The 14,213-nt window shown below is 45.6% G+C and overlaps 1 protein-coding gene across 1 annotated transcript in view; it reads left to right on the top strand.

Annotated features, from left to right (window-relative positions):
- LOC137320664 (ADAMTS-like protein 1) overlaps positions 1-14,213 on the top strand; it is a 613,156-nt gene that overhangs the window by 533,776 nt on the left and 65,167 nt on the right. The window contains exons 23-24 of the mRNA XM_067982343.1: positions 9,411-9,593; positions 10,617-10,751. Of these exons, the coding sequence (XP_067838444.1) occupies positions 9,411-9,593; positions 10,617-10,751 (318 nt within the window). The remainder of the gene's footprint in view (positions 1-9,410; positions 9,594-10,616; positions 10,752-14,213) is intronic.

Genomic DNA, 14,213 nt, shown 5'->3' with positions numbered 1-14,213 from the left:
CTGACTGTAACGGACCTACAGTTGTCTTCACTAATCTTTTTCTTTTTACATACTTGTAGAAGCTTTTACAGTCCACTTTTATGTTGCTTGCAAGTTTACTCTCATACTCTATTTTTCCCCTCTTAATCAATCTCTTGGTCCTTTTTTTCTGAATTCTAAACTGCTCCCAATCCTCAGGCTTGCTACTTTTTCTGGCAACTTTATATGACTCCTCTTTGGATCTAATACTATCCTTAATTTCTTTTGTTGGCCATGGTTGGGCCGCTTTTCCTTTTGTGTTTTTGCGCTAGAAAAACATTTGTGATATGCCTTCAATAGGGCAAGTGATTAATCCCATTAGAATGTTTACATTTATTACATGTAGTTTGCTGCCCAAGCACCACAATTTTGCATTTTAAAAAAAAGGCAGTGAACGTGCTGGGCTATGAACAAATTAGCATTGATATCCTGTTTGTTCAGAATTACAGTATGTTACTTTGGGCCTCTACACATGAATAAATTGGGGAAAACTACAAGTGATCATATGGACACGCTTCCTGTGTCCTGGACAACCACAAGTGCAGGAAGTGTTTTCAGCTGGAGGAGCTCGAGCTCCGGGTTTTGGACCTTGAGCAGCATCCGTGAGGCTGAGAGTTTTGTGGATAGCACGTTTCAAGAGGTGGTCACCCTGCAACTTAAGAGTGCAGGCAGAGAGGGACTGGGTGACTGCCAGACAGACAAGAAGGACCAGGCAGGTAGTGCAGGAGTCCCCTGAGAGCATCTCTCTCTCTAACCAGAGTTCAGTTCTGAATACTGGTGGGGGAGAGGATTCCCCTGGGGAGTGCAACCAGAGCACCACGGGTGGCTGAGCTGTCCAGGGGGGGAGGAGACAGGTCAGGAGAGCGCTAGTGATAGGCGATTCCATAGTTAGGGGAGCAGGCAGGCGCTTCTGTTGCCGCAGGCATGATTCCAGGACGGTATGTTGCCTCCCTGGTGCCAGGGTCATGGATGTCACTGAGCAGCTGCAGAACATTCTGGGAGTGGGGGGGGGGGGGGCGGTGGTGAAAGCCAGAGGTCGTGGTCCATATCAGGACCAACAACATAGATAGAAAGAGGGATGAGATCCTGCAGGCAGAGTTTAAGGAGTTAGGAAAGAGATTAAAAAGCAGGACCTCAAAGGTAGTAATCTCCGGAATACTCCCAGTGCCATGCACTAGTGAGAATAGAAATAGGAGGATAAAGCAGATGAATACATGGCTGCAAGGGGGAGGGCGTTAGATTCCTGGGGCGTTGGGAGTGGTTCTGGGGGAGGTGGGACCTGTACAAGCCGGACGGGTTGCACCTCAACGGGGCCCGGACCAATATCCTTGCAGGGAGGTTTGCTAGTGCTGTCGGGGAGGGTTTAAACTATCTTGGCAGGGGGATGGGAACCTGAGTATGGATTCAGATGGGATAAAGTCGGAACTGGAAATGGAACATAGGAACAAGAGTAGGCCATTCAGCCCCTCGTGCCTGCTCCGCCATTCGATAAGATCATGGCTGATCTGTGATCTAGCTCCATATACCTGCCTTTGGCCCATATCCCTTAATACCGTTGGTTGCCAAAAAGCTATCTATCTCAGATTTAAATTTAGCAATTGAGTTAGTATCAGTTGCCGTTTGTGGAAGAGAGTTCCAAACCTTTACCACCCTTTGTGTGTAGAAATGTTTTCTAATCTCGCTCCTGAAAGGTCTGGCTCTAATTTTTAGACTGTGCCCCCTACTCCTAGAATCCCCAACCAGCGGAAATAGTTTCTCTCTATCCACCCTATCCATTCTCCTTAATATCTTATAAACTTCGATCAGATCACCCCTTAACCTTCTAAACTCTAGAGAATACAACCCCAATTTGTGTAATCTCTCCTCGTAACTTAACCCTTGAAGTCCGGGTATCATTCTAGTAAACCTACGCTGCACTCCCTCCAAGGCCAATATGTCCTTCCGAAGGTGCGGTGCCCAGAACTGCTCACAGTACTCCAGGTGCGGTCTAACCAGGGTTTTGTATAGCTGCGCATAACTTCTGCCCCCTTGTACTCTAGTCCTCTAGATATAAAGACCAGCATTCCATTTGCCTTCTTGATTATTTTCTGCACCTGTTCATGACACTTCAATGATCTATGTACCTGAACCCCTAAGTCCCTTTGGACGCCCACTGTTTTTAACTTTTTACCATTTAGAAAGTACCCTGTTCTATCCGTTTTTGATCCAAAGGAAGGCAGACAATTAGTGAGTGAGTCTGGAAGGCAGAGGGAATGAAGGTTAGAAAATAAACAGGAGTTTGGCAGTCCTTAAATGTATTTCTCAATGCAAGGTGTGTAGGAAATAAGACGGATGAGCTGAGGGCACAGAAGACACGTGGCAGTATGATATCTTAACTATCACAGAAACATGGCTTAAAGAGGGGCAGGACTGGCAGCTCAATGTCCCTGGTTACAGGGTTTTCAGATGCAATAGAGAGGGGGATAAAAAAGGAGGGGTGGTTGGCAATTTTGGTTAAGGAAACAATTACAGTTGTGAGGAGGGATGATATTTTAGAGCATCAAATGAGGCCTCATGGGTTGAGCTAAAGAACCAAAAAGGGGCACTCACACTGCTGGGAATGTACTATAGACCCCCAAACAGTCAGAGGGAGATAGAGGAGCAAATATGTAGGCAAATTTCTGAAGTGCAAAAACAATAGGGCAGTAATAGAGGATTTTAACTACCCTAATATTAACTGGGATACAAACAGTGTGAATGGTATAGAGGGTGCAGAATTCTTAAATTGCATACAGGAGAATTTTTTTTTCGCCAATATATAGCAAGCCCAACGAGGTGGGGGGGGCAGTTCTGGATTTAGTTCTCGGAAATGAAGAGGGGCAGTGGAAGAAGTAGCAGTGGGAGAGCATTTTGGTGGTAGTGATCATAATACAGTTCGTTTTAGCATAGTTATGGAAAAGGACAAAGTCAGAGCAGGAGTTAAAGCTTTCAATTGGGGACAGGCCAATTTTACTAAACTGAGAAGTGATTTAGCAGAAGTAAACTGGAAACAGCTACTTGAAGGTAAATCAGTGTCAGAGCAGTGGGAGACATTCAAAGGGGTAATTCAAGGGGTTCAGGGTAAACATGTTCCCACAAAGAAAAAGGGAGGGGCTGCCAAATCTAGAGCCCCCTGGATGTCGAGAAGCATTTAGGCAGAAGGCAGAAAAAGAAAGCCTATGATTGACACCGGGAACTCAATACTACAGAAAGCTTGGAGTATACAAAGTGCAGGGTACTAAAGGAAGTGGCCCTGGAAATAGTGGATGCAATGGTGATCATCTTCCAAAATTCTATAGACTCGAACAGTTCCTACAGATTGTAGGGTGGCAAATGTAACCCCACTATTTAAAAAAGGAGGGAGTTAATAAACAGGGAATTACAGACCAGTTAGCCTAACATCAGTAGTGGGGAAAATGCTAAAGTCTATTATAAAAGATATGATAACAGAACACTTGGAGGGCATTAACGGAGCTGGCCTGAAGGGCCGAATGGCCGACTCTTGCTCCTATTTTCTATATTTCTATGAAGTTAAAAAGGAAATTAGGAAAGCAGAGAGGGCATGAAAAAATATTAGCAGGTTAAAATCAAAGAAAACCCAAAGATGTTTTATGAATACATTAAGAGCAAGAGGATAACTAAGAGTAGGGCCTATTAGAGACCAAAAAGGTAAACTATGTGTGGAGGCAGAAGATGTGGGTATGGTTCTTAATGAATACTTTGCATCTGTCTTCACGAAGGAGAGGGATGATGTAGGGATTGAAGTTAAGGAGGAGGAGTGTGAAATATTGGATGTGATAAACATAGTGAGAGAGGAAGTATTAAGGGGATTAGCATCTTTAAAAGTGGATAAATCACCAGGGCCAGATGAAATGTATCCCAGACTGTTAAAAGAAGCCAAGGAGGAAATAGCGGAGGCTTTAACAATCATTTTCCAAACTTCACTGGATACAGTCAAAATGCCGGAGGATTGGAGGACTGCTAACGTTGTACCGTTGTTTAAAAAGGAGCGAAGGATAGACAGAATAATTATAGGCCAGTCAGCCTAACCTCGGTGTTGGGAAAATAATTGGAATCAATTCTGAAGGACAGGATAAACTGCCACTTAGAAAGGCACGGACTGATCAAGGACAGTCAGCACAGATTTGTTCAGGGGAGGTTGTGTCTGACTAACTTTATTGAATTTTTCGAGATGGTGACAGGGAGGATCGATGAGGGTAGTGTAATTGATGTAGTCTATATGGATTTTAGCAAGGCTTTTGACAAGGTCCCACATGGGCAGATTGGTCAAAAAAGTAAAGGCCCATGGGATCCAAGGGAATGTGTCAAATTGGATCCAAAATTGGCTCAGTGGCAGGAAGCAAAGGATAATGGTCGGCAGGTGTTTTTGCAACTGGAAGGCTGTTTCCTGTGGAGTGCCGCAGAGCTCTGTACTAGATCCTTTACTTCTTATGGTATACATTAATGATTTGGGGCCCGATATTAGGAGGGAGGCGGGTTGTCAGCTGGGGGTCGACTGGGCGCGTGGGTAATGCGCCCAGTGAAATCAGGGTGCTCCGCATGCAATCGCAGTGTGATTGAAAGGTTTCGCGCTGGAAAGCTGCGCAGCGGGCGGACTGCGCAGGCGAACATAGGCTGTCAGCTGGAGGAGCCATTTTTAAAGGGGCAGTCCTCCGCTGACTGATGCTGCAGAAAATAGGCAAAATTACAACATGGAGCAGCCCAGGGGGAAGGCTGCTCCCAGGTTTAATGATGCCTCACTCCAGGTATTATTGGATGGGGTGAGGAGGAGGGGGAGGACAGAGATCTTCTCCCCGGCGGGCGGGATGAAATGGCCTGCCTCTGCCACCAAGAAGGCCTGGCTCGAGGTGGCAGAGGAGGTCACCTGCATCACCAACATACAATGCAGGAGGCGCTTCAATGACCTAATTAAGTCAGCCGAAGTGAGTACACTTACTCATTCCCCTACACTCTGTCTGCCACATCACCGCCCCCACCCCACATCTCCTTCTGCACTGCCAACACTACTCTATCACATCACTTCTCACACCCACTTGAAGCTCATCCTCATCTTACCCGCACTTACTCACCTCGCCCAGTACTCATCCCACCACTACCACTCAACCCAATCCTCATACAATCTCATGGCTCTATCTCATACTCACCCTCTCATGCATCTCTTTCACGGTCAGCCTCACTCAACCTGTCACTACCTGTGCTGCAGCCACAGGGCATGCATCACATATGTGCAATAGGAAGCGTAAGGCAAACGTGTCGTGAGCATGAAGGGGATGCACAAGGGAGTTTGAGGGTTTGTCATGGTTTTTACTGATATTTAATTCTGATCAACTCACATTACATATTATATTGTCACCACTACTGCCACGTCTTTGCAAATCTTGTCTGGTTTGTGCACTAATGCCCTTTCCTGAGGATCACTATGAAGACCCACAACTGATGCCACCCATTGTGTCACTGCAGAGTGGGTGTAGGTGCATTTGCAGGGCTCTTTTGTGCAGACGACTGAGAGACGTCGGCGATGTCCCCAGTGGCACCCTGGAAGAATACGAAGGAGAAGTTGTTGAGGGCAGTGGTGACTTTGACAGCGACAGTTAAGAAGATGGTGCTCGGGCCAGCCGGGAGCAGCTCGGCATGAAGGAGGCTGCAGATGTCCACGACTACATGTAGAGTGACTCTGAACCTCTGTATGCACTGCTGCTCAGAGAGGTACAGGAAGCTGAGCCTCGGTCTTTAGACCCTGTGGCGAGGGTAGTGCCTTCTGCGACGCATCTCTCTCTGCAGTTGCCCTCCCTCCTGCTGTGCAGGTGGATGTGTCACAGCACTGTGTTGTGGAGCTGCACGTGTCAGAGGTGGACAGCGTGGCCACCGAGGCTGGTGATGCTGTTCGCCCTCCGAGGAGGTCATGACAGCAGCTATGGCGGCTCCCATCCGGAAGATGTACATTTGAGGGGGTCCGCAAGGTAGGTAAATGTGTCTGCACACCGGGGTAAGTGTGCAAGCTTGTGAATTTTACTGTTAGGAGGAGGGTGGTGGAGGCCAAACTTTGTCCAAAATGACAGAGTGGCCTTCCTGCAATTAGTGAGTGTCTTCCCCCCACCCCCCCCCCCCCCCACCTGTCAAATGGACCTTTGCAGCTGCCACAGGCTGATGGCTGCAACACGTCCATTTGAACTGGGAGTGTTTCCCCCAGTACGGGAAACATTCTCAGTCGAGATGAAAATCCCACCCCTCCTAAAATATCATTTCAATCAGGTCTGCTGACGACCTGAAGTATCAAAATAATTACCTCAAGGGAGTCCCGCACGTGGGGGCTGCGCACGCATCTAAGCGCGTCACTGGGGAACCCAGAAGTGGGCGGGTTGGAGCCAGGCTCCGGATCCGCCCCGGGAGTCCCCGATTTTCAGAGCCCCCCCGGCACGAACCCGCCGGCTCGGGGGTCCGAAAATCGAGCCCTTGGACTTAGACGTAGGGGGCATGATTTAAGAAATTTGCAGATGACACAAAGACAGGCCGTGTGGTTGATAGTGAGGAGGAAAACTGTAGACTGCAGAAAGATATCAATGGACTGGTCAGATGGGCAGAAAAGTGGCAAATGGAGTTCAATCTGGAGAAGTGTGAGGTAATGCATTTGGGGAGAGCAAACGAGGCAAGGGAGTACGCAATAAATGGGAGGATACTGAGAGGTGTGGAGGAAGTGAGGGACCTTGGAATGCATATCCACAAATCCCTGAAGGTAGCAGGACAGGTAGATAAGGTGGTTAAGAAGGCATATGAAATGCTTTCCTTTATTAGCCGAGGCATAGAATATAAAAGCAGGGATGTTATGCTGGAACTGTATAAAACACTAGTTAGGCCACAGCTTGAGTACTGCGCACAGTTCTGGTCACATTACAGGAAGGATGTTATTGCACTAGAGGATGCAGAAGAGATTTACGAAGATGTTGCCAGGGCTGGAGAATTTTAGCTATGATGACAGATTGGATAGGCTGGGGTTGTTTTCCTTGGAACAGAGGAGGCTGAGTGGTGATTTAATTGGGGGGTACAAAATTATGAGGGGCCTAGATAGAGTGGATAGGAAAGACCTATGTCCCATAGAAGAGGTGTCAATAACCAGGGGGCATCGATTTAAAGTGATTGGTCGAAGGATTAGAGCGGAAATGAGGGAAAATTTTTATCATCCAGAGGTGGTGGGGGTCTGGAGCTCACTGCCTGAGTGGTAGAGGCAGAAACCCTTAACTCATTTAAAAAAATATACCTGAATGTGCACCTAAAGAGCCATGACCTGCATGTCTATGGACCAAATGCGGGAAAGTGGGATGAGGCTGGGTGGCTCGTTTCTCAGACACAATGGGCCGAATGGCTTCTTTCTGGGCTGTAAATTTTCTACGATTCTATAAGTCAAATGTGTGGTAGTCCCACCCATTCACATATTTTGTTTGCAATTTGTAACAATAGCCAATATTTATAGATAAACTTAATCAGTTTAGTACCTTAATCTGAGATTGGCCAACAATAAGTGAAGCAGTGTTACCAATGATTAATTCAGCTGATCAAAGGTCAATGGAAGGTTATCACTTCAAGCACTGAAGTCAAACATCATGGGGAAAATTTTAAGTGAGCTGGGGGATGAGTTCCATGTGCAAAACCCGAATGGTAAGTGGGCAGGTCGCAATCTCAATGAGGCCCATCAATTGCGCTTCCGGGCAGGAAGGCCTACTGCCGCAGCCGGGGATCAGAGGGAGGGATCACGGGGCGGGGGGCTGAGGAACAGATTGGAGGTCTGCTGAAGAGTCGGAGGTCGGGGGGGGCGGGGGTGGTCAGCCAATCACGTGGGTCCTGTTGGCCAGGTAGGCTTGTTGGGCCTGGATGAAACAATCTTGCTCCTCCGGGCCCACAAGCAATGCAATAAAGACCCTCACCTCGTGGATCTGGCCCTTCCCACCTGCTTTCACCTAACGTGAATGGGAAGCGATGGGAAACCCGAACAGGTAAGGTTAAATTTGTTTTATTATTCCAATACACAAAATATTAAGTATCTTGATGAGGTACACTGCCCTTTTAAGTATCAGCCTGCCGGCTTTTAGTGGAGGGACGGGACTTTCTGTTGTCCACATACAGATGAACTTGCCTGGGTTAAACCCAGAAGTGGGCATGTTGGAGCCGGGATGCCATCCCACTCTGAAAACGGAGGATTTTTACTCCCCATGCGTTCTTGGGGGTTAAAATTTACCCCCATCTGTTGTCATTTCCACTGACACTTGTAACATGTATACAGGAGTCATAATGTTGTTTCACTAGAATGACAATTTCTGTTAACAAGAGAAGGTTAGGGGGAGATTTGATAGAGGTGTTCAAAATCATGACCGTTTTTTATAGAGTAAATAAGGAGAAACTTTCCATTGGCACAAGGGGCAGTAACCAGAAGATACAGACTTAAGGTAATTGGCAAAAGAATCAGTTAACGACATGAGGAAACATTTTTTTACGCTGCGAGTTATGATCTGGGATGCACTGACTGAAAGGGTGGTGAAAGCAGGTTCAATAATAACTTTCAAAAGAGAATTGGATAAATACTTGAAGGAAATTTACAGAGCTGTGGGGAAAGAGCAGGTGAGTGGGATTAATTGGATAGCTCTTTCAAAGAGCCGGCACAGGCACAATGGGCTGAATGGCTGCCCTCTGTGCTGTAACATACTATGAATATAATGATTAATTTTGGTTGGTCCTGCCTGTCCTTATCATATCTCACAGTGCCATTTAGTTGTTAAGCAGTATATTATCCTCATTCTCCAATGTTAGAGAAAAATATAAAGTGTCACAGCGATTTAGCATAAAATTGCCTCATTTCTTATCTGAATCCCCTGCTGTATGATTATACTGACTAGACAAACATGAACGAACAGGGGAAAATATACTGCTAAAGTGCTTTAAAAAAAAATAATCTCAAGATGTAGAAATGGGAGCATTGTGATGACAGGCCAGGGAATTCTTTTTAATTCCTTTGTAGTAAATTGCTACATCATCATGTACTAAAAATACATACAATGTTGGCACCTTGCTTGTTGCTAAGTAAATGGTTATAAACAAACATGGCAGTTGAACCACAGGAGGATAGAGAAAGGAATTGTGGCAAATAAGCCACTTGCCACATGAAGAAATATAAACCTACAAATGCAAAGGATGTAACTGATTAATTTACTATTTAGAGTTGGCTTTTGTTCTGATTATTTAACATTAAGAAAACAGTATTCCATAATCTGTGTGTGGAGCATTTAAGCATTTACTTTTTAACCTTCATTAAAATTTAAAAAGTTACATTTATTTTCATTCTTCCTGACTTTTTTGTTTCTTAGGTGTACCTGAGCCTAGAGTCACCTGGACAAAGGACATGGGCAGGCTTGATGCCAATACTCAGCATTTCCAGAATGGATCGCTCTCAATAATCAATGTCACATTAGCCAACCAGGGATTATATTCTTGTCAGGCATCAAATGCTCTTGGCCAAGTGATAGAAACAACGCGTCTGGTATTACAAGGTAAGAAATGTGCCTTCAGCACCTCCTCGTTGCTAATTAATCTCCGCTCGCTAATGGATTTACAATGATTCGTCTCTTGCCTCTCCTCTTCTCACTACTGCTGTTAGGCAGTGCTCAGCACTATGCTTGCTCTCTCCCAGATTACCTCTCTACCTCCACCTTCTCCCATCAGTTCATTCCCACCCCTATGTCTAATTTTAATTCATAATTCCTCCGCCTCCGTAAAGTGATCGCTGGAGCCCTATCCCAAAAGGTAAACTTTTTTTTGTTTAAGATTTTTATTGCCCCCGTTCTCACTCCCCCCTCCCCCCCATAGGGCTACCTGTCAGCCAGCCGACTTTGCTCCTGAATACACCAGTGAGCTGTAGTGAATGCCCATTTGGTGCCCACAGCTGACTGAAAACATGTGGATGAGACTGGGAGCTGAGAGTAGTTGGGTCTCCCGATTGCTGCACTTCGTGTCTGTCTCGGGCACTACTTCAATAATGTGCTTGTTCGGCACCCAATTGGAAAGGCTGCCCCAATCTTCTATTAGCAGTCATGAAGTTTCCCAGTCGAGAGTGAGTAGAAATCACCCAGTGAAAGGAATCAGGTGACAAATGTGAAACCTTGAGTGACCTAGTTCCAGCTGTCTAAAAGTTCCTTGTGCATTAAATTTTACCATTAGTTCAGAGTAATCATACAAATTGTACAAAGCAATATTGCTGAAAAGCTGCTCTCATGGCTTTTTGTTTTTGTAGCAGTTGGTCATTTACTTTGATTTATTACTTCCGCTAATGAATGTTCTCAGTGTTCATGGTTGTTGTCAGTTCGATTGGGAGGAAACCAGTGAAGACATCGGTTTGAGGAAACATTGTCTGCAGTCTGTGCTGCACTGTCCAAACAAGTTTGTGATATTAATAAACCCAGTTCCTATGCTATGGTTAGTAGTACCATAACATCATGACCAACCTCCACAGCTGTTTAAATATCCTGTTTTCTGCCATCCTTTGAGTTAAACACTTTCTATTCAATATGTTACAGATCCCCCAAGAGCATTCCCAGAATCTAAGGACTTGGTGCTGGCATTTTCAGTTGCAGGCTATGACGTTCACACAGTACTTGCTACTGTTCCTGGAACCAAAGAAGTATTGAGTTCTGGAAGCAGTGTTCTGGTTGGTAAGTGGTGTATTTTATGCATTGTGCAGCTCTTTACATGAAGTGCACATACATTACAGTCCTTGCTCAGGAATTGAAATCATTCATATTCAGGCAGAGAGGAAGGAGGGTGGTAGGAGCACAGCAGGAGACTGTGATAGGAAACAAAAGAATGGATGATGGCTTGTTTGTGCAACTAATTTTACAGAACAGAGCCCTAAAACCAAATACAACAAAGTGAAGATAATCGCTCTGAATCTTCTGCAGCAGAAACACTTCCATCATGTTTCCAGTACATAAAGGAGCATCATAATGACTGGTTTTAAAAGTACTGTTAACCTTGTAAAGTATTTGTGAAGTAGCAACTGGTAAGCATATTTAAATCCCTCCAATCAGGTTTCTGCCTCTGCCACAGCACTGAAACGGCCCTTATCAAAGTCACAAATGACATCCTATGTGACTGTGACGATGGTAAACTATCCCTTCTCGACCTGTTTGGAGCTTGTGGCACGGTTGACCATACCATCCTCCTCCAATACCTCTCCTCAGTTGTCCAGCTGGGTGGGACTGCCCTCGCCTGGTTCCATTTTTATCGATCCAGTCGTAGCCAGAGAATTCCTGCAATGGCTTCTCTTCCCACTCCCGCATCGTTACGTCTGGATTCCCCCAAGGCCCCGCCCATTTCTCCTCTACACGCTTCCCCCTTTGCGAAATCATCCAAAAATACGACGCCAGGTTCCACATGTACACTGATGATACCCAGCTCTACCTCACCACCTCTCTCGACCCCTCCACTGTCTCTGATTTGTCTCGCTGCTTGTCCGACATCCAGTAGCGGATGAGCAGAAATTTCCTCCAACTAAATATTGGAAAGACCAAAGCCATTGTCTTTGGTCCCCACCACAAACTCCGTTCCCTCGCCACCGACTCCATCCCTCTCCCTGGCCACTGTCTGAGGCTGAATCAGACCGTTCGCAACCTTGGCGCCCTATTAAGCCCTGAGACAAGCTTCTGACCCCATATCCACTCCATCACCAAGACCGCCTACTTCCACCTCCGTAACATCGCCCGTCTCTCCCCTGCCTCAGCTCATCTGCTGCTGAAACTCTCATCCGTGTCTTTGTTACCTACTATTCCAATGCTCTCCTGGTCCGGCAACACCTCGTTTTTTTTTAAATTCTCATCCTTGTTTTCAAATTCCTCCATGGCCTCGCCCCTACCTCTGTAACCTGATCCAGCCCTACAACCCTCCGATCTCTGCGCTCTGCCAATTCTAGCCTCTTACGCATCCCTGATTTTAATCGATCTATCATCGGCCATCCCTCTCCCTGGCCACTGTCCAAGGCTAAACCAGATCTTCGCAACCTTGGCGTCCTATTTGACCCTGAGCTGAGCTTCCATATTCTCTCCATCACAAAGTCCGCCTACGTCCACCTAAGTATCGTCCGTCTCTGCTCCTGCCGAAACCCTCCTCCATGCTTTTGTTACCTCCCAGACTCAACAAATCCAATTCTCTTCTGGCCGATTTCCCATCTTCCACCCTCCATAAACTTGAGCTCATCCAAAACTCTACTGCCCGTATCCTAACTCTTTCCAAGTCCCGTTCACCCATCATCCCTGTGCTCATTGACCTACATTGGCTCCCAATCTGGCAATGCCTCGGTTTTTTTTATAATTTTCATCCTCGTGTTCAAATCCCTCCAGGGCCTCGGCCTCGCCCCTCCCTATCTCTGTAACCTTCTCCAGTCCTACAACCCTCCCAAATCTCCGTTCTCCTCCAATCTGCATCCCCGTTTTTTAGCGGCCGTGCCTTCAGCTGCCTAGGCCCTAAGCTCTGGAATTCCCTCCCTAAACCTTTCCACCTCTCTCTCCTTTTTAGGACGCTCCTTAAAACCTACCTCTTTGACCAAGCTTTTGGTCACCTGTCCTAATATTTCATGTGGCTTGGTGTCAAATTTTGTTTGATTGCTCCTGTGAAGCGCCTTGGGATGTTTTCTTGCATTAAAGACGCTGTATGAATGTAAGTTATTGTTATACATTGTCAGCAGAAGGAGAATTTATGTTTATGGATTTAAATCTGTTGACAACTCAATTTTATTGGTCTGTCTTCACTCCTTGGTTACTTGTGTAAGGCAGATCCTGAAAATTATATTTTTGAGAGTTTCTGGAAGATAGAAAAAGTAAGATTCTTTGGAATAACAGAAAAGAGACCATTTTGCACCTAAAATTTTAAAACTGATATTTTCTCTTGGTGCCAAAAATATAACTTCTGAACAGATCTGTAAAACTATTAACTTGGTTCTGAAAACAAAATCCCGATTACACATTAAAATGAATGGACAAAAGATGGTGTGTGGACTTGCTCTCTGCAAACTCCATCCCTCACTGGGACTGCCCAATTGTCCATCCTACTATCCTGTCCATTCTAGATTTCTTCGCCACCTGTTGAGAACTATAACCACTGCACACTTATTTGTCACTAGTTTTTGTTGCCCACATTCACCATGCCACTTTGAATCCTGCCCTCACTCTGAATATAATCGCTGCTACTTTTTCCCCATATAATAGAGGCAAAATCTGGACCAGACACCTGCTTTCATGCACTTTGGAGACATCCCAACATTTTCCTGGGAACCGTATAGAATCATAAAAAGGCTACAGCACGGAAAGAGGCCATTTGTCCCATCGAGTCAGTGCTGGCTCTATGCAAGAGCAATCCAACTAGTCCCACTCCCCCGCCCTATCCTCGTAGCCCTACAATTTTTTTCCTTTTAAGTACTTATCCAATTCCCTTTTGAAGACAGTGATTGAATATGCCTCCACCACCCCCTCTGGCAGTGCTTTCCAGATCCTAACCACTCGCTGTGTTTATTTAAGATTTTCCCATGTCACCTTTGGTTCATTTGCCAATCACCTTAAATCTATGTCCTCTGGTTCTTGATCCTTCTGCCAACAGTTGGGAACAGTTTCTCTCTATCTACTCTGTCTAGACCTTCATGATTTTGAATACCTCTATCAAATCTCCTCTCAACCTTCTCTGCTCTAAGGAGAACAACCCCAGCTTCTCCAGTTTATCCACATAACTGAAGTCCCTCATCCCAGGAATCATTTTAGTAAATCTCTTCTGTACCCTCTCTAAGGCCTTCACATCTTTCCTAAAGTGTGGTGCCCAGAACTGTTCACAATACTCCAGTTATGGCTGAAGTGTTTTATGAAGGTTCATCATGACTTTCTTGCTTTTGTACTCTATGCCCCTATTTATAAAGCCCAGGATCCTGTGGTTATTTTTTTAACCACTGTCTCAACCTGCCCTGCCACCTTCAATGATTTGTGTACATATACCCCCAGATCTCTGTTCCTGTAACCTTTTTAGAATTGAGCCCTTTAGTTTATATTGCCACTCCACATTCTTCCTACTGAAATGTATCATCTCGCATTTTTCTGCATTAAATTTCTGGCTGGTGGCATGTCTACCCATGTCAC

Source organism: Heptranchias perlo, chromosome 4, assembly GCF_035084215.1.
Source record: "Heptranchias perlo isolate sHepPer1 chromosome 4, sHepPer1.hap1, whole genome shotgun sequence".
Taxonomy (NCBI): domain Eukaryota; kingdom Metazoa; phylum Chordata; class Chondrichthyes; order Hexanchiformes; family Hexanchidae; genus Heptranchias; species Heptranchias perlo.
The sequence above is the reverse complement of the archived record's forward strand: the minus strand, read 5'-3'. Positions and strand labels throughout refer to the sequence as shown.